This window comes from Myotis daubentonii, chromosome 3 (assembly GCF_963259705.1).
Source record: "Myotis daubentonii chromosome 3, mMyoDau2.1, whole genome shotgun sequence".
NCBI classification, from domain to species: domain Eukaryota; kingdom Metazoa; phylum Chordata; class Mammalia; order Chiroptera; family Vespertilionidae; genus Myotis; species Myotis daubentonii.
The window spans coordinates 115,926,953-115,947,194 of NC_081842.1; the positions used below are offsets into that span (position 1 = coordinate 115,926,953).

Here is a 20,242-nt window from a genome sequence, read left to right on the forward strand (position 1 = left end):
TTACACACAGTGCTTCTCCAGATTCCTGAACCCTTCTAGATGCTGGATTAAGACCACTGGCAGTTATGTTTCAGTGAACCCTCTCTTTGGTTAAGATGCTAGTCTCTGGAAATCCCTTTCTGCAAGTGGTAAGCATGTGTTTTTTTATCTCTTTGGAGCAGGCACAGGAAAAACATCAATAGTGCTAATGCATTTTGGGAACACTTTGAGAAAATATTCATGCTTGCCACCTGTTAATTTTTAAATTTGTATGCATGAGGTTACAGATTGGCAATACGGGAATTGTTAGGCATATTTGCAGTCTGTGTTCATAATGAAGAAGAGTGTAGCTGCATTTTCCTAAAATTAACATCAAACAATCAAACCTGAGTATCGTGCAGAAAACATGTTCAGTGTACAAGGACCAAGTATTAAGCTTGTGTCACCTTGTGTGGTGATCCCACTGGGAGAATTCTAGCACATACTTTGGGAACATAATTTCAATGGGAAATCTGCCGCTGTCAGATTTCTCTTTTCTTCTTTGGAACAGAGCAAAGACAGTTGATTCACAGAGTTTTCTTTCTTTTTGTTCAGTTCTAATTTCAATAAGTCAAAGATGTGTTCAGGCATTCCAGGTAACAGATGTGTATGTGAAGTTAACAAATATAGGCTTTTAAGAAATTCAACTCTTTAGATATTACACCCAGCCTATAATGTTAAATGTGTCCTTAAAGAGTTTGAGGTGTATGTCTTCCATTTCATATTTTTCACAGGCTATGGTATGTGCAGAATTAAAATACCAATGTAAGACTGTCCCTGTGGGCCCAGCAATTACATGTGAACTCATTCAATCTTCTTTTGCCAGGGCCCTACCACTGACATTGTGATTTTGCTTTGAGACCTTTCCTCTCCTGGGCACTGAAGAGCTATAGAGACAGCTGGCAAAGACACATCACATGTCTTATGCTAAAACCACTACCTGATTTTTTTATTTGCAATTTGAGCCAGTTAAAGACCAATAAATTTCCTTTTTAAAAAAAGAGAGCAATTTCAAAATGATGACAGAGTAAGTGGAAGCTACACTGACACTCTCCTAGGACCAAACTGGAAGCACAACTAAAATATAGAAAACCACACTGAAAAATCAACTGAGGACTAGCTGGAGAGAACCCTGATAACCAAGGACAGAAAGTGGAGATGCAGTGGTTCTCAACCTCGGCTGCACATTAGAATCACCTGGGAATCTTTTTAAAATCCTGATTTCTGGGCCTCATCCTCTGTAAATACTGTTTCTTTGTTATGGGGTGGGGCCACAACATTAGTAACAAAGAAACAGAATTTCCGGAGGATGAGGCCCAGGAATTAGGATTTTAAAAAGATTCCAGGTGATTCTAATGTGCAGCCAAGGTTGAGAACCACTGACAGAGATTGGTAGGAAATGCAGAGATGCGAAAGGACTGGCCAGGCTTAGATAGATAGCAGCTGAAGTCCCGGTGGGATGTATCAGCTGTGGTGGGGGTGAGGGGGGTTCCCACTGAGAACTCTGGGGTGTAAACCCCAAGCTGGGCTCCCCAGCCCAAAGCACCAGAACTGGGTAAGGTGCCCACAGAACATCTGGCTTTGAAACTCAAAGGGTTGCTCTCTGCCAGTCAGAGACGGCTGAAAATGCAGGCACCCTCTTAAAGGGCCAATGCACAAAATTTCATGTGCTGTGCAGTCACTCACTTTGTGCTCCAGCAGAGGGAGAGAAGAGTGGACTAGAGCTGTTTGGGTTGGGAGCTCTGGGGTGGGAGCTCAAAGAGCACCCACCCTGGTTTCCTGAGCTGAGTCATTCCCTCATGCTGCAGAGGACAACTTTCTTCTGCAGATCTTTGCTATCCAAGTGCTTTTTGCCTGGAAGGAAGGCAGTTGCCCCATCCTGTTGGAAGAACTCTCCCCGACCCTGTGGTTGATATCCTGAGACTAATTAAGGCTGATAACAATCAGACTGCAGTCAGAAGAGCATCTCTGGAGGCTTTGAGTCTTTGCCTGATCTCCTTCTGGGTCCTGAGCTAGGAAAAGCAGACGCTGGTGCATATCTTGGTCCTTTCCAAAGTTACCCAGCCCCAGCAGAGGAAGCCACAAGCTGTGGATTGCTGATAGGGTACTCAGGGCCAGTCACAAACAGCATCCGACACTGTCCTGAACTAGGGATTAAAAGTCATAGCAGATCTACCTAATACACAGACACAAACCCAAACAGGCAGCCAAAATGGGGAAACAAAAAAGCCATAAATGAAAGAACAAGGGAATTCTCCAGAAGAAGAACTAAATGAAATGGAGAGAAGAAATTTATCAAACATTGTGTTCAAAATAATGATGTCAAAGATGCTCAACAGCATGAGAAAAGATATAGAAACTATGAATGACATAGCAATAACAAAGAACACAGTGGAGGGAATATAAAGCAGATTAGGAGAAGCTGAGGATGGAATCAGTGAGTTATAAGACGGGGTAGAAAAAATCAGTCAATTAGAGAACCAAAAAGAAAAAAAAAACAATTAAAAAACAGGAAAAGAGTATAAGGGAACTGTGGGACAACATGATCATAACAATATTTGCATAATAGTTGTGCCGGAAGTGAAAGAGAGAGAGCAAGTGATAGAGAACATGTTTGAAGAGATAATGGCAGAAAACTTACCTAACCTGGTGAAGAAAAAGTCACACAAGTTTAGGAGGCACAAAGCAAGAAGAGTGCTAAGCAAGAAGAATGCAAATCAGCCCATACCCATAATTAAAATGCCAAAATTAAAGAAAAAGAGAGAACCTTAAAGGCAGCAAGAGAAAAGCAAACTGTTACCTACAAAGCGGCTCCATAAAGCTATTATATGATTTCTCATCAGAAACTCTACAGACCAGCCCAGCCAGCATGGCTCAGTGGTTGAGGATCCACTTATGAAGGAGGAGGTCACGGTTTGATTCCTGGTCAAGGCACATGCCCAGGTTGCAGGCTCAATCCCCATTGCGGGGAGTGCAGGAGGCAGCTGGTCTATGACTCTATCACATCATTGATGTTTCTATCTCTCCCTCTGCCTTCCATTCTGAAATCAACAAAAACATATTTATTAAAAAAAAAACACCCCACAATGTACAGCCAGAAGAGAATGGCATGAAGTATTCAAGGTAATGAACAGCAAGGATCTGAAACCAAGATTACAACATCCAGCAAGGCTATCATTCAAAGTAGACAGTGAAATAAAGAGCTTCCCAGACAAACAAAGGCTAATGAGTTTATCACCATCAAACCAGCACTGCAACAAGAAACCTAGCTCAGAACAAAAGACTCACACAGGATAAGAGTGAAGGGATGGGAAAAATGTTTCCATGCAAATGGAAATGAAATAAAACCTGGGGTAGCAATACTCATATCTGACAAAATAGACTTCAAAATGAAAGCCATCACATTGATGAGACAATAAAGGTCACTACTTAATACTAAAGGGATCAATCCAACAAGAAGATATAACCGTGGTAACCATATATACACCCAATATAGGAGCACCTAAGTGTGTGCGTGTGTGTGTGTGTGTGTGTGTGTGTGTGTGTGTGTATATATATATATATATATATATATATATATATATATATATATATACATATTTATATACATAAAACTTCTAAAGGACTTTAAGGGAGATATCAACAACAATACAGTCATGTTAGGGGACTTTAACACCCCGCTGACTTCACTGGATAGATCTTCCAGACAAAAAGTTAACAAGGGAACAGTGACTCTAAAAGACACACTGGATCAGATGGGTAGAACATTTCATGCCAAAGTTGCAGAATATACATTCTTCTCAGGTGCACATGGATTATTCTCAAAGAATAATGTTAGGACACAAAACAAGTCTCTACAAGTTCAAGAAAATTGAATCATATCAAGCATCTTCTCAGATCACAATGGAATGAAATTAGAAATCAACTAAAGTAAAAACACACAAAAACATTCAAACCCATTGAGGCTAAATAGCATGTTTTAAACAATAAATTGGTTACCAATGAGATCACAAAAGAAATAAAAAACTTCCTGCAAATAAATGAAAATGAACACACAACAACCCCAAATTTCTGGGACACAGCAAAAGCAGTCCTAAGTGGGAAGTTCATAGCACTACCGGCCTACTTCAAAAAACAAGAAAAATTGCCGAAACCGGTTTGGCTCAGTGGATAGAGCGTCGGCCTGTGGACTGAAAGGTCCCAGGTTCGATTCCGGGCAAGGGCATGTACCTGGGTTGCGGGCATATCCCCTGTAGGAGATGTGCAGGAGGCAGCTGATCGATGTTTCTCTCTCATCGATGTTTCTAACTCTCTATCTCTCTCCCTTACTCTCTGTAAAAAATCAATAAAATATATTTAAAAAAAAAGAAAAGAAAAATTATTAATAAACTATTTAACCATACAACTTAAAGAATTAGAAAGAGAACAACAAGAAAATCCCAGAGAAAGTAGAAGGAAGGAAATAACGATTAGCGCAGAGATAAATGACATAGAGACAAAAAAAAAATCAATGAAACCAAGAGTTGGTTCTTTGAAAAGATAAAAAAGACTGATGAACCATAGCCAGACTTACCAAGAAACAAAGAGAGAGGACCCAAATAAATAAAATCAGAAATGAAAGTAGAGAAGTAACAACTGACACCAGAGGAATACAAAGGATTGTAATATAATACTATGAACAACTATATGCCAAAAAGCCAGACAATGTGGATGAAATGGACAAATTCCTAAAAAGATACAATCTTCCAAAACTGAATCAGGAAGAATCAGAAAACCTGAATAGGCCAATAACAACTGATGAAATAGAAACAGTAATCAAAAACTCCCAGCAAACAAAAGCCCTGGTCCAGATGGCTTCAGAGGGGAGTTTTACCAAACATTCAAAGAAGAACTAACACCTATATTCCTCAAACTATTTCAAAAAATCCAAGAGTAAGGAACACTTCCAAGTTCTTTCTATGAAGCCAGCATTATCCTAATTCCAAACCCATATATAGGCACTAACAAAAAAGAGAACTATAGGCCAATATCCATGATGAACACAGATGATAAAATTCTCAACAAAATATTAGCAAATTGGATCCAGCAATATATTAAAAAGATCATACATCATGACCAAGTGGGATTTATTCCAGGATGCAAGGCTGGTACAATATTCACAAATCAATAAACGTAATACATCACATAAACAAACTGAAAGACAAAAATCACATGATCATATCAATAAACAAAGAAAAAGCATTTGACAAAATCCAACAACCTATTTTGATAAAAAAAAAACTCTCAGCAAAGTAGGAATAGAGAGTATATCTCAACATAATAAAGGCCATTCATGACAATCCTATAGCGAACATTGTATTCAATGGGCAAAAACTAAAAGTGTTGCCCTTAAGAACAGGAACAAGGCAGGGATGTCCTCTTTCACCACTCTCATTCCAAGTACTGGAAATCTAGCCACAGTGATCAGACAGGAAAAAGAAACAAAAGGCCTCCAAATTGGAAAGGAGGAAGTAAAATTGTCATTAATCACTGATGACATGATATTGTACATAGAAAACCCTAAAGATTCCACCAAAAAACTACTGGATTTAATAAAGGAATTTGGCAATGTAGCAGGATGCAAAATTAACATCCAGAAATCTAAGGCATTTTTATACAATAATAATTCTCAGAAAGAGAAACTAAACAAACCATTTATCATTGCAACAAAAAAAAGTTAAGATACTTAGGAATAAACTTAAACAAAGAAGTAAAAGACTTGTATTCAGAAAACTACAGGATGTTGAAAAAAGAGAGAGAGGAAGTAGAAGAATATACTATGTTCATGGATTGGTAGAAATATCATTATTAAAATGTCCATACTACCCAAAGAAATCTACAGATTCAATGCAATCACTATTAAAATACTAACAGCATAATTCACAGATCTATAGCAAATACTCCAAAAATTTATATGGAACCAAAAAAATCCCTGAATAGCTGCAGCAATCTTGAGAAAGAAGAACAAAGTGAGAGGGACCACAATATCAGATATCATGTTATACTACAAAGCCACTATACTCAACACAGCCTGGTACTGGCACAAGAACAGGCATATAGATCAATGGAAGAGAATCGAGACCCCAGAAATCGACCCAAGTCATTATGTTCAATTAATATTTAACAAAGGAGGCAAGAACATACAGGGAGACACTCTCTTCAATAAGTGGTGTTGGGAAAATTGGATAGATACATGCACAAAAATGAAACTAGACCACCAACTTACACCATACACAAGAATAAACTCAAAATGGGTTAAAGACTTAAATATAAGTTGCAAAAGCATAAAAATCCCAGAAGAAACCATAGGCAGCAAAATTTCAGACATCTTTCATAGCAACATGTCTACCTATATATCTCCTAGGGCAGTGGTCGGCAAACCGCAGCTCGCGAGCCACGTGCGGCTCTTTGGCCCCTTGAGTGTGGCTCTTCCACAAAATACCACGTGCGGGCATGCATGTACAGTGCAACTGAAACTTCGTGGCCCATGTGCAGAAGTCAGTTTTCAGCATGGGTGAGTCTATTTTGAAGAAGTGGCGTTTAGAAGAAGTGAGGGGTGTTAGTCGGTTGGGCGACGGGAGACACGGCACAGGTGGGCCGGGGAGATACGCAGTGCGGGGGCGAGGCACGTGCTATTCATGCACGAGTTGAGTGAGCCAGTCAGTCAGCAGTCTCATTGTGCAGTGGTTAGTGCTAGTCGCGTCCGCAAGTCACGCATGGGTGACAAAAGATAGATGAAACAAGTATACAAGATGAGTGTGGATGGGAGAGTTGGAAGGGGTTGACCTCAGCGAACGTACCTCAATCAGACTGAGGACATTTTTAGCAAAGGCCAGCTTAGGAGTACCCTAATTAAGTTAGTAACAATGTACCTACCTATATAGTTTAAGTTTAAAAAATTTGGCTCTCAAAAGAAATTTCAATCGTTGTACTGTTAATATTTGGCTCTGTTGACTAATGAGTTTGCCAACCACTGTCCTAGGGCAAAGAAAACTATGGAGAAAATAAACAAATGGGACTACCTCAAAATGAGAAGCTTCTGCACAGCAAAAGAAATCATCAACAAATTGAAAAGGGAGCCCACTCTATGGGAGAACATATTTGGCAATGTTACATCTGATAAAATTTAATATCCAAAATATATAAGGAACTCATACAACTTAACCAAAGGAAGACAAACAATCCAATTAAAAATGAACAAAGGACCTAAATAGACACTTCTCCAAAGTGGACATATAGATGTCCAAGAAACATGCAAAAATGCTCAAAGCCACTGATCATCAGAGAGATGCAAATTAAAATGACAATGAGGCATCATGTCACACCTTTCAGAATGGCTACCATTAACAAATCAACAAACAACAAGTGCTGGTGAAGATGTGGACAAAAAGGAACCCTAATTGACTACTGGTGGGAATGCAGACTGGCAGACAATATGAAAAGCAATATGGAGTTTCCTCAAAAAATTAAATATAGAACTGCCATTTGACCCAGTGATCCCACTTCTAGGAATATATCCTAAGAGTCCCAAAGCACCAATCAGAAAGAATATATGCACCCCTATGTTCACAGCAGCGCAATTTACGATAGCTAAGATCTAGAAACAGTCCAAGTGCCCATCAGTAGATAAGTGAAAAAAAAGCTGTAGTACATTTACACCATGGAATACTATGCAGCAGTAAAAAATAAGAATCTCTTACTCTTTGAGACAGCATGGAGGGACCTGGAGAGTATTATGCTAAATGAAATAAGCTAGTCAGAGAAATACAAAGTCTCACATGATCTCACTTATATGTGGAATCTAATTAACAAAATAAACAGATGAATGGAGTGGATCCATAGACATAGAAGCATAGAACAGACTGTGGAATCTCATAGGGAAGGAGGAGAAGGGTGGGTGGAGAGGAAGAGATCAACAGAAGAATGTATATGCCTTTATGCATAACCCATGGACACAGACAATAGGTGAAAGCCTGTGGTAGGGGATGGGCTAGAATGGGTCAATGGGGGGAAAAGGGAGATATATGTAATATTTTCAACAATACAGATTTAATTTAAAAAAATGATTAATATAATGACTAAACTGAAAAAAATTGTGGCAAATATTTAAAAATGATCACATTTGTATGTTAAAGACATGACATTAAATTGGAGTTAGAGCCGAAACCAGTTTGGCTCAGTGGATAGAGCGTCGGCTTGCAGACTGAAAGGTCCCAGGTTCGATTCCGGTCAAGGGCATGTACCTGGGTTGCGGTACCTACTGGAGATGTGCAGGAGGCAGCTGATCGATGTTTCTCTCTCATCAATGTTTCTAACTCTCTATCTCTCTCCCTTCCTCTCTGTAAAAAATCAATAAAATATATTTTTTAAAAAAATTGGAGTTAGATTTGCTGAACTAAACTCACCTGTCATACAAAATAAAGTTTGTAGAAATACCAAAAGAAAAAGAGAGAGAGCCCCCCAAATAAAATTTTAAATGAGCATATTTTAGATGAAAGCAGAGAAATACAATGTCACTTCAAAGAGAGATTGTCATCTAGGCCATTAGGGCAAAAATATAACCTGACTGAAGGTGTTAATGTATCTAAAGAGAAAATATGAGTTACTGTTAACACTAATTAGTATGAAAAACAAACACACAAAAAGCATATAGAGAAGAGTCACAGGGACACAATTTGGCAATGCCTGTCTATGCAGTGACAATAACAGTTATTAGGAAGACTGAATGTTATAGTTTCCTTGACAATGGTCTCCCAGTAGCGAGGGAAGTGTTTCAAGCTACCATGGTTGAGAGACCTACCTGAAGACCTCCTTTTGCCTATTGATTCTCTGTGCCCTCAGATAATTTGGTTTCCTATTAGCTGGTTATTGGCAAAGTGGCAGTAAGAGTGTTGAACTGGGCCTCTAGTCCATCAAACAGATGTAATTCTCAGACTGACATTCACTTTATACTTTAGTATATCTGTGTAATATAAAATGGAAAGAATGCTTTAATCTGCTAAGGAGTATCTCCTTCATTTCATAGCCAGTTGTATTTCTTATTAAAAGCCAATAAACCAGTTCTTTTTAAATATAAGATATTGTGATTATAATTCTCAGAGAAATGCAAAATTTCATTTCCTAAACTGTGCCCTTGTGAATTAAATTCCAATCCAAATTTAAGTCTGTATTTCTCTTTTTTAAAAAATACATTTTTATTGATTTCAGAGAGGAAGGGAGAGGGAGAAAGATAGAAACATCAATGATGAGAGAGAATCATTGATCGGCTGCTTCCTGAGTGTCCTCTACTAGAAATGGAGCCCACCACCCGGGCATGCGCCCTACAGGGAATGGAACCATGACCTCCTGGTTCATAGGTTGACGCTCAACCACTGAGACACACTGGCCAGGCAAGTCTGTATCTTTTTTGATTTTACATTCTTCATCCTTACTTTATGTTACAAATTTGAACCTTAAAATATAAACCTTAATGTCTTGGCTGAAGTTGTTGATGGTATGCCATCCTGCATTGGTCAAATGGTAGTTCACCCATCGCAGCAATAACTCCTCTGGAGAAAGCTTCATCAGCTCTTCTAGTTCCTCACCTTCATTTAGCAATGCAATCAGAGCTGAGAGGAAAACATAGAAATATAAATTCTTGCAGCAAGTGTACGTAAATGAAAAGTAAATATTTTTGATGATCATACCTTCATTCCTGGAAATCTCAATATCAGCAAAAAGACCAACTTTGATGATCTGCCAGAGAAGTCCCAAGACCAAGTGAGGTTTTCCTTCTTTGAGATCCTGTGCACCAATATTGACCACTGTACATCCAATGGCTGAGGCAGAATTCAAGGCTAGGTTTAAATTTTCCTGATTTGCCACAAAGAAAAATACCCATGAGGAAGTACTTTCTAAAGTCTTATCAACAAGTTAAGAAGGTAAATAAGAAACAAAGGATTGTGAAATTTCAGATTTTTAAACATAATATTTAAATAAGCAAAACACCAATATTTAAAAGAAATTTTCTATGGTTTTAACTATTACCTCTATATGCCAATGATTTTCAAATCCATATCTTCAGCCCACACTTTCTCTCAGTGCCCACTCTAAACTCTATACCTATATACTCACTTGGTTAGGTCTATCTGGGTGTTTCACAAGTATCTCAAACTCATGTCCGAAACTGAAGCAATTTTCCTGCCATGCTTCCTTGGTCTTCCTCTAATTATCTATTAAAACTGGCTTTTCTTTATTTCCTCTCTTGGTTGATAGGACCAACATTCATTCTTGCCTTCTTTCTTCCTAAGTCAGAAATATGAGCAGAATCCTTTTTCTTCCTTGCTTACCATATCTAGTCACCAATGTCTGTCAATTCCACCTTCTAAATACCTGTGGAAACTGTCGGTGCCTTTCTTCAGTTTCTTGGTTCCTTCCTAACACCCATCTCAAACTATCTACAATCCATCTTCCACAATATTGTGCTATTCATGATCTTAGTAAAATAGAAACTTGATGGTGTTCCCTCACTGGAAAACCCTTCAAGTTCCCTATAATTCCTACTATGTCCTCTCACTCACTATATAGGACCTCTGAACTGGCTATTCCCTCTGCCTGGAACATACTTCCCCCAAATATCCACAAGTCCTTTAATATTGCTCAAATGCACCTAATGGCCTTCTCTTATTATCCTATACAAAATAGCAAGCATCACCACACCTCTGCTGGCACTCACTATACCTGATTTTACTCATTAGCATTCTGTGACATCCTATATAATAATAGACAAACATGGTAATTAACCGTAGCTCCAACACGCTTCCCATTGGCTAATCAGGGCGATATGCAAATTAACTGCCAACCAAGATGGCGGCCAGCAGCCAGGCAGCTGAAGCGAACAGGAGGCTTGCTTGCTCCAGTGATAGAGGAAGCCACTGCCAGCCTCTGAGCTTGCACTCTAAGAAAGAATGTTGCAATTACAGAAGTTAAACAAAACCCAGAAACCAGCTTTCAGCCAGCCGGGCTTCAGCCAGCAGGATCACAACAGTGTTTCAATTATAGAATCCAAACAAACCCAGATCCCTGCTTTCAGCAGCCGAGATCTCAGAGCTGCAGCCAGGCCTCAGAGCTAAAGCTGGCTCTCAGCTCCAGTGATAGCCATAGAAGGTAAATAAATCCCAGAATAAAAAAAAAAAGAAAAAAAGGAGAAGTTGGGAGCTTCAGTCGCCCGCCAGCCTGAAAACGGCCATCATCCCCTCATCCAGACTGGCCAGGCACCCCAGTGGGGACCCCCACCCTGAAGGGGGTGTGATCAGCTGCAAACAGCCATCAGCTCCTCACCCAAACTGGCCAGGCACCCCAGTGGGGACCCCCACCCTGAAGCAACAAGATGGTGGCTAATTTGCATACTGAAAGCAGGCAGCAGCGGGCAAGGCTGTCCGCGGTCTGGGACCGGATCTGTGACCCTGCCGGGCGGGGGCAGCGCTTGAGGCTGTCCGCGGTCCCGGGACCCGGATCCGTGACCCTTCCCGGTGGGGCGGCAGCTTGCACAGGGGCAGATCAGCCAGGGTTGGGCAGGGCAGGATGCCTGGCTTCCACCCAGCCCCAGTCACTCTGGGCAGGTGAGCAACACAGAGAGCCTCTGGACAGGGGAGGCAGGCCGGCAGAGGGCGGCCTGTACTCCCCACATGGCAGTGGTGACAGCTGTGAGCGTGCCAAGTGGAGCCTGCAAGCTGAGCTGAAGTAGCGCCTGCAGGCCATCAGCGCCCAGGAGTGGCTGCGCAAGATCCGGCGAAGGGCGGCCTGTACTCTCCACATGGCAGTGGTGACAGCTGTGAGTGCACCAAGCGGAGCCTGCAGGCTGAGCTGAAGTAGCGCCTGCAGGCCATCAGCGCCCAGGAGTGGCTGCGCAAGATCTGCCTCCTGGCCCAGAAGGTTCAGGATCGCAGGGACAGCCACCGTGGCGGGCCAGACTGACGTCCTCCTGGCCGCACCACGGGGGTTTGCGGATCTGCAAAGCCAGAGGCCTCTGGTGTGCACATCCCCCCCTGGCGTGCGAACATCCCCCAGCACACTGTCACCCTCCCACGCCTGCAACAGTTGCAAACCAAGGCGTGCACAAGTTCCCCCCGCCTCTCCAGCATACTTCCATCAACCCGGCATGCGTAACACCCCCACAGGATGTGCACACATCCCCTCTGATGCACTCATGTCCTTTGGAGAGTGTCTGGGTGTTCTGGGTGCTGAGGGTGGGCACCTATGAGATGACAGTGAGAGGGCGGAGTGGTGATGCCCTGTTCCCACAGAGGCCAGTGCAGCTACGAGATCACCTCTGGGGGGTTAATGCAGGTGCTGAGGCAGGAGCAGATGCAGACAGACACATCTGGTGGGTGCGGGCAGCCCTCGCTGAGGTGCCTTTGGTCAGCGTTCAAGATCAAGAACCCAGACGTGGAGAGGAATTCCATCCTCTCAGTGAAACAGTGGGATAGTCGGGGCGACTGTAGAGGAGGAATGTGCACTTTGGGTGCCAGCACCCATGAGCGAAGGCTGCCCTGACTGAGCCTCGCTTGCTTGGGGCCTAGCGCACTCCCGCCAGGCAGCAGATGACAGGACGTGCTTTTCCAAATTAATGAGAGAAAACGTTGATTCTCCTGCTGCCCACGAAGGTGGAAAGTAAAGTGGGGAGACATGTGGGGAGTGAGCGAGGTTCCCTGTCTGGAGGTTCCAAATCTGCTGTTGGTTTCTTTCACCGCTGACTAGAGATATACAGGGTGTCCCCCCAAAATGTATACACACTTTGAATACCTACTAATTCCAATGGTTTTAAGCATAAGAAAGAGACCAAGTGTGGGCACAAACAGGTAGTTGGACATTCCCTGAGTGGTCTCAGAATCGAGAGGGTGAAGGCAGACTGAGGGGTCCCTTCCCCCACCCCCACCCCAGTGCACGAATTTCGTGCACCGGGCTACTAGTCTATATATATAAAAGCCTAAGTGACTGTTCAACTGGTAGCTATGACGCACACTGACCACCAGGGGGCAGACGCTCAACACACGGGCATGGAAACATGAAACAGACTGATGAATCTCAGAGGGAAGGAGGGAGAGGGGAGGGCAGGAAGAGATTAACCAAAGATGTTATATGCATACTAGAGGCCCGGTGCATGAATTCAGTCACCAGTGGGGTTCCTTGGCCTGGCCTGCAGGGACTTGGCTGAAACCAGCAGTCTGACATCCCTGGAGGGGTCCTGAATTGTGAGAGGGTGCAGGCCAGGCCGAGGGACCCCACCAATGGACGAATTTGTGCACTGGGCCTCTAGTATTATATATTTATATGTTTATTATTATGTATATCATATCTCTATATATAAAAGCCTAAGCGACTAGTCAACCACTTGACCAGTCGCTATGATGCTCACTGACCACCAGGGGGCAGACGCTCAATGCAGGAGCTTCTCCCTGGTGGCCAGTGTGCTCCCACAGTGGGAGTGCCACTCAGCTGACCAAGATGAGTGGGGCTCCCAAGCAGAGCACCGCTCAGCTGACCAGGATGAGCAGGGCTGGGATGAGTGGGAGCAGCTCCTCCCTATATCCTCACAGGCCATCCTGAGGGACCCTACTGGTGTACAAATCTGTGCACTGGGCCTCTAGTATATAACATAATAACAGAGGCTTTTTTTTTTATATGTTTGGGGCTGTTTCCCAGATACTTAACACATGGTACATGCTCAATAAATATTTATTGAATAAGTGGATGAATGCTTAAGAGTGAGTAAAGGCAAGACGGGAAAGGAGAGGGTCAAGTCCAAATTTATAATATGGCAATCAAAAACACTTAGGATTTGACTCTGGCCTCATCTCTTGACATTCTACTTATATAGTCCATGCTTCAGCCAAGTTAGGTCTGTTAGAGCTCCCAAGGCACTGCCAGGAATTGCAGGTGGTTTTTGTCTAACTGCAATAAGCGGTAAAACTCAGCTTTGTCTCATCAACAGGTGGTGTTGTTGATACATGGGGAAACAGCTTTTGATGTTAATTTTATTTAAAACCATTGGCTCTACAAGTATAGCAAATGACTTATTAGCTTAAAAAACAGATTGAAAGTTAGAAGCTAAAATCTACTTCATAGAATAGATGTTACTTTCTAATTGGTAAATACAACATTATTGGCTTACTGGTATGTAGGGAATAGGACAACCACTACTGTCTAAAGCCAATTCCAAATACTATAAGACCAAGAAGTAACAGGAGCACCCCATAAAGAGGTTGTTCTCCAAGTCTTGACATGGGCAACTGCCCTGAGTCCTCAGCCTTCCTTCCTGAAGACCTGTGTTAGTGGAGAGAAACAAGGACAATAGGGAATCTCCACCAACTGGGTCATGAGAGAGGTATTGCTCCTTCTTGAGTTTTGGTGTCTTAATTTGTAAAACAGGATATCTTACAGAGATGCTAACAAAAGACACAGTCAAATATCACAGTTTATCTTGGGTTACCCATCCATTCTCTCCCATCTTTTTTGTACATCACTGACTGTGCCTAAGATATAGCCCACTTTCCCAGGCAGAAAAATTTATACTGCTGTTTCAGATGGCTTCTCATGTCACTTCTATTTTGATTAACTATTTGATTCTTTGCTAACAAGCTCATATAGGTAATGAAATTCTTTTCATTCATACCACTTTGCAAATTTTCACTTTTCATAAAGTTCCAATTCCATATGAGTTCACTTTTGTTAATAATTTTGAGAGGGATGTGCTAGGTAATTATTGGGTCAATAAAAATAAAGGCATGGTTTGTTATTCAGATTTCATACTTTTATATATCATCACTTTTACTTCATTTGGAATATCCAAATGGGCTCTGTGATTTCCCTACTTTAGCTGCAATTGTATATAAAGTGAAATTAAGGTCATATTTTTATGTGTACATTTGTATATATGTGTAAGTATAAAGGATATACATGTATACTCTGTATGTATGTGAGTATATTATTTGCAATGGATTTCAATTTCCTATACCAAGTCTTGTTAATTTCCTGACTTTTGGGTCCCTAAATCACTAATCTGATTTTCAGTCTTATTTATGTAATTCACTTTTCTTTCAATAATGATAAATAAGAAAATGCAGCTCAGTAGTACACTGGATAGAAGACAAGAAATTCTCTAAGATTAAAAAAAAATGAGTCTTGCTATTAACTACCTGATGTGTCCCTTTCCCTTGCTTTCATAGTTATGTCATTTTCATCCTTTTTATATTTCTCTTCTTCTATACATCATGATACTATGTAACCCTATCATCATAAAGTGAGTAACTGTATTATCACTACCTTTACAATCTTTTACAAATGAATTACACCTCTTTGGGATAAAGTTTCATGAAAAACTGGTAGTTTTCTAGCAGATCTATTTCCAGAGCTCTAAAATTATTGAATAAACAAAACAGATTTAATATCCACAGTAATACTTCGCCCCTTCCCAGAGGCCTGTCTTTTCTCATTCTACATTAACACACTCTTTTAAGCATCCTTGAGACCTAGACTATTCCACATACTCATACTGGAAGAATGCTATCTCTAAAAATAAAACTATAAAGGACTTAGCACCTCGGACCCATCCTGTAGCTATTGAAAAATAGTTACAGAATAATTGTCTTTATTTTCTTGAATACACTGCATATAAGTATTAAAAGTAAATTGAAATAAATTTATACAACAGTAAGAATTGCTGAATTTCTGATTCAGTGCCATAAAAAATTTGTGTGACATGTATTCTAGAAATAAGACATAAATGAATGTTTTCAACAATCATAGATAGTATTAGATAAAGCATCCTGACACAAGATGTAAAAAAAAAAAAACCCCACCAAAAAATAAAGAAATAAACCCCCCCAAAACAAAACAAAAAACACAATCTGACAATTACAATCAGAAATGGGCTTTTTAAAGAATAGTACTTTGTGGCTTGGATTCTAACATAGAAAGTGCTAGGGATATACAACAGTATTGGCTTATTGGAGGGGGGACAAAAAGTTATGTTGGTCAACATCTTACTCTATAATTCTCAAGGATGACTGGAAATGAGAGTAACACTTGGATAGTCCGGAATTAACCATTTGTCACTGCCCTAAGGTCATAGCTTCCTTATAGGAGAGACTTAACAACTTCACCAAAATCAAGGATTGTACTTTCCAACAAAAAAGAAGGGAACAGCTCAGCAGTAGCTCACTTCTAACAGCTGCAGTTGTGAATCACACATGAAATAGTTGCTGCTGCTCCCACCATGTGAGAGGAAGTACGGCACAGGGATGAAAAGGCTGGGTTCTGGAGCCAGACCATTGGGACCACACCCTGACTTGGACATTGTAGACCTACTCAGTGACACAGTCTCATCCTCTTTAAAGTCATAATATCTTATTTTAAGGCTGCAAGGAGTCAAAGGGATAATTCATGTTTAGAAGAGTGACTAGTACCTAGTTAGTACTTGATAAATATTGACATCCACCCACTGAACTAGACATTTTGATGGAAAAGTGTGGTAACTATAAATTCCTGAACTTGAACAATATGTAAATGGGCAAGCTGACTACAGAACAGTTTAGTACAAAAAGAATAGCTAAAGCCTGGCTGGCATAGCTCAGTGGTTGAGCATCAACCTATGAACCAGGAGGTCACCAATCGATTCCCTGTTAGGGCACGTGCTGAGTTGCAGACTTGATCCCCAGTGTAGGGTGTGTAGGAGGTAGCCAATCAGTGATTCTCTCTCATCATTGAGTTTCTAACTCCCTCTCCCTTCCTCTCTGAAATCAATAAAAAATATATATTTTTTAAATAGCTAAAAATTTTGTGAAACAGTAAAACTATGCACTTTTCTTTTTCCAACTAACCAATAAAAACACTGGCACACAGCAAATATTCATTAATAAAAATAACAATAATTATAATACTAGAGGCCCGTTGCACAAAAACTTGTGCACTCATGGGGGGGGAGGAGGGGGTCCCTCAGCCCGGCCTGTGCCCTCTCGCAGTCTGGGACCCCTCGGGAGATAATGACCTGCTGGCTTAGGCCCGCTCCCAGGTGGCAGAGGGCAGGCCCAATCCCTAGGTGCAGCCCCTGGTCGGGCTCAGAGAAGGGCGGATTGGGGAGTTGGGGCGCCACCCCCTGTCATGCACAGATCAGGGCAGATTGGGAGGTTGCGGTGCCACCCTCAGTCACGCTCAGGGTAGGGCCGATTGGGGGGTTGGGGCACTGCCCCCTGTCACACTCAAGGCAGGGTCGATGGAAAGCTTGCGGCGCCACCCCCTGTCACGCACAGAGCAGGACCCATCAGGGGGGTTGGGGCTCCATACCCTGTCACGCACAGAACAGGGTCAATCAGGGGATTGGGGAGCTCCCCCCTGTCATGCACAGAGCAGGGCCCATCAGGGGGTTGAGGAGCTCCCCCCTGTCACTCACAGAGTAGGGCCGATAGGGGAGTTGGGCACCGCCCCCTGTCACACTCAGGGCAGGGTGGATCAGGGGGTTGGGGCACCACCCTCTATCACCCACAGAGCAGGGCCCATCAGGGGGTTGGGGCGCCGCCACTGTCACACTCAGGGCAGGGCTGATGGGGAGGTTATGGCTCTACCCCGTCACACACAGAGCAGGGCCCGTGGGGGGGAGGGGTTGGGGCACCGCACCCTGTCACACACAGAGCAGGGCCGATCAGGGGGTTGAGGCGCCGCACCCTGTCACACACAGAGCCACAGGGTGATCAGGGGGTTGGGGCGCCTTCCCCTGTCACGAACAGAGCAGGGCGGATAGGGAGGTTGTGGCCTCGACCCCTGTCACACACAAAGCCGCAGGGCGATCAGGGGGTTTGGGCGCTGCCCCCTGTCACGCGGATCCCGGTGCCGGGAGGCCTCTCGGCTCCACTGATCCCGGTGCTGGGAGGCATATTACTCTTTTACTATATAGGATAGAGGCCTGGTGCATGGGTGGAGCTGGCTGGTTTGCCCTGAAGCGTGTCCTGGATCAGGGTGGGGGTCCCCACTGGGGTGCCTGGCCAGCCTGGATGAGGGGATGATGGCTGTTTGCAGCTGGTCACACCCCCTTCAGGGTGGGGGTCCCTACTGGGGTGCCTGGCCAGTCTGGGTGAGGGGCTGAGGGCTGTTTACAGGCCTACTGAAGCTCCCAACTGCTCCTTTTTTTCTTTTTTATTCTGGGCCAGCTTTAGCTCTGGCTCCAGCTCTGAGGCCTCTGCTGCTGAAAGCAGGTATCTGGTTTGTTTGGGTTCTATAATTGAAACAATGTATAACTCCAGCTCTGAGATCCTGGCCGGCTGAAAGCAGGTTTCTGGGGTTTTGTTTAGCTTCTATATTTGTTACAATGTTTCTTAAACTGCAAGCTCAGAGGCCGGCAAGGAAGGTGGGGAACGTTGGAGTCCTCCGTCACTGAAGCAAGCAAGCCTCATGTTCACTTCCAGCTGCCTGGCTGCCGGCCACCATCTTGGCTAGCAGTTAATTTGCATATCACCCTGATTAGCCAATGGGAAGGGTAGCGGTCGTACACCAATTACCATGTTTCTCTTTTATTAGATAGGATAACCTGAATACTATTATATTAAATAAAGAAGTTCATTCAAAGGGGCAATGGGGGGATAAGGACATATATGTAATACCTTAATAAAGAAATTTAAAAAAAAGTTAAAAAAATTACTTTGGATCTTAATTCCACTGATTACAAAATACAGCTATTTTTATTTAATAAAAACCTAGTTTTTATATGAAACTGAAATTATGTTAAATCATAGGTTTTACTTGGGCCCAAACATCCATTAAGAAAGGCCTTCCAGCCCTAGCTGGTTTGGCTCAGTGGATAGTGTGTTGGCCTGCAGATTGAAGGGTCCTGGGTTCGATTCTGGTCAAAGGCACATGACCAGGTTGTGGGCTTGATCCCCAGTGGGAGGCAGCCCGTCAGTGATTCTCTGTCATCATTGATGTTTCTATCTCTCTCTCCCTCTCCCTGTCTCTCTGAAATCAATAAGAATATATTTTTTAAAATAAAAGAAAAGCCTTCCATTTTACATTTTACAACATAAATACTTACAGAAACAGTGAAAGGGGTGAGCTTTTTCTTATTAATGGCTCTTTCATCAATTGTATCTGGTTCAGATAAGTTGATCATTTTGCTAAAGAGAAAATGGGAATAATTTAGTATAAGATTCTCAGAAATGTTTTTAGTTCATTTTTGCAAGCAGATAAAAATAGTTACATTTTCAAAAGTAAAAACAATCTATTTCTTTACAATATCAGGGACTTAATTTTAAAAATCTAAAAAATATTCCCTAACTTATAACAAATACATCATTCACTCAATAGTAATCTTAGAAAGGAGACATATGTAATACTTTTTGTAATACTTTAAGCAATAAATAATAAAAAAAATAGTAATCTTAGCATTTACTCCTAACTTTTCAAAAACAGACCTGCATTTTCTTTATGTGAGTCTTTTGTTTATTTTACTTACTAATCGTCAGCATATAGCATTGTAAACAAAAAATGCTTGAGAAGCCGTTTCATAAAGCAGAATCAATTATGTTAAAATTAGTGGCCTGGTGCACAGATTTGTGCATATTGAAAGTAATTAGAAGAAATATTTTAATATCGCTATTTACCATTTTCTATAATAGACGTGTCAGAAATGAAAAAAAATTAGTAAAATGTATATGAAAATAACATATAAATTGATTAATAAGTAAACAATAACAACATGATATAACAACAGACATGACATAAAAACAAAAACATGATATAAAAACAACATTGATAAAAACAAAGACTGATAAATTGATTAAATTTATTCTAATATCTCCCTGTATACCACATTAAGAGTAAAAACACTTTCAGAGTGCTTGACTAATTTCCCTTGTGATGAAGTATTTACAACTTTAACTTTAATGTCACATGCTCTTTGAACTCGAGAGAAAGCAACATATAACTGACCACAACCCAAAACGGGCTCAGGTAGTGCTGGGGTCCAGCCCCAGTGGGTCCAGGGGTTCCCCAAAGGTGTAGACGGAGTCGGCGAAGAAGGAATGACACGGAGACATCGTTCAGTTGATCAGCAGCCTTACCAGGATCTCTAGCCACAATCTCCAGCCAAGTTCTGTGTCCATGTTCTCTTGCTAGGTTCTCCAGCCAGGTTCTGCAGGTTCTCCAGCCAGGTTCTGTA

The 20,242-nt window shown here is 41.9% G+C and overlaps 1 protein-coding gene across 3 annotated transcripts in view; it reads right to left on the bottom strand.

The window, feature by feature from the left end:
- PLS1 (plastin 1) overlaps positions 1–20,242 on the bottom strand; it is a 128,412-nt gene that overhangs the window by 45,096 nt on the left and 63,074 nt on the right. For all 3 annotated transcript variants that reach the window (XM_059688263.1, XM_059688264.1, XM_059688262.1), the window contains 3 exons: positions 19,118–19,199; positions 9,744–9,909; positions 9,523–9,665 (listed from right to left, as the gene is read on the bottom strand). In XM_059688263.1, coding sequence (XP_059544246.1) covers positions 9,523–9,665; positions 9,744–9,909; positions 19,118–19,199 — 391 coding nt within the window. The remainder of the gene's footprint in view (positions 1–9,522; positions 9,666–9,743; positions 9,910–19,117; positions 19,200–20,242) is intronic.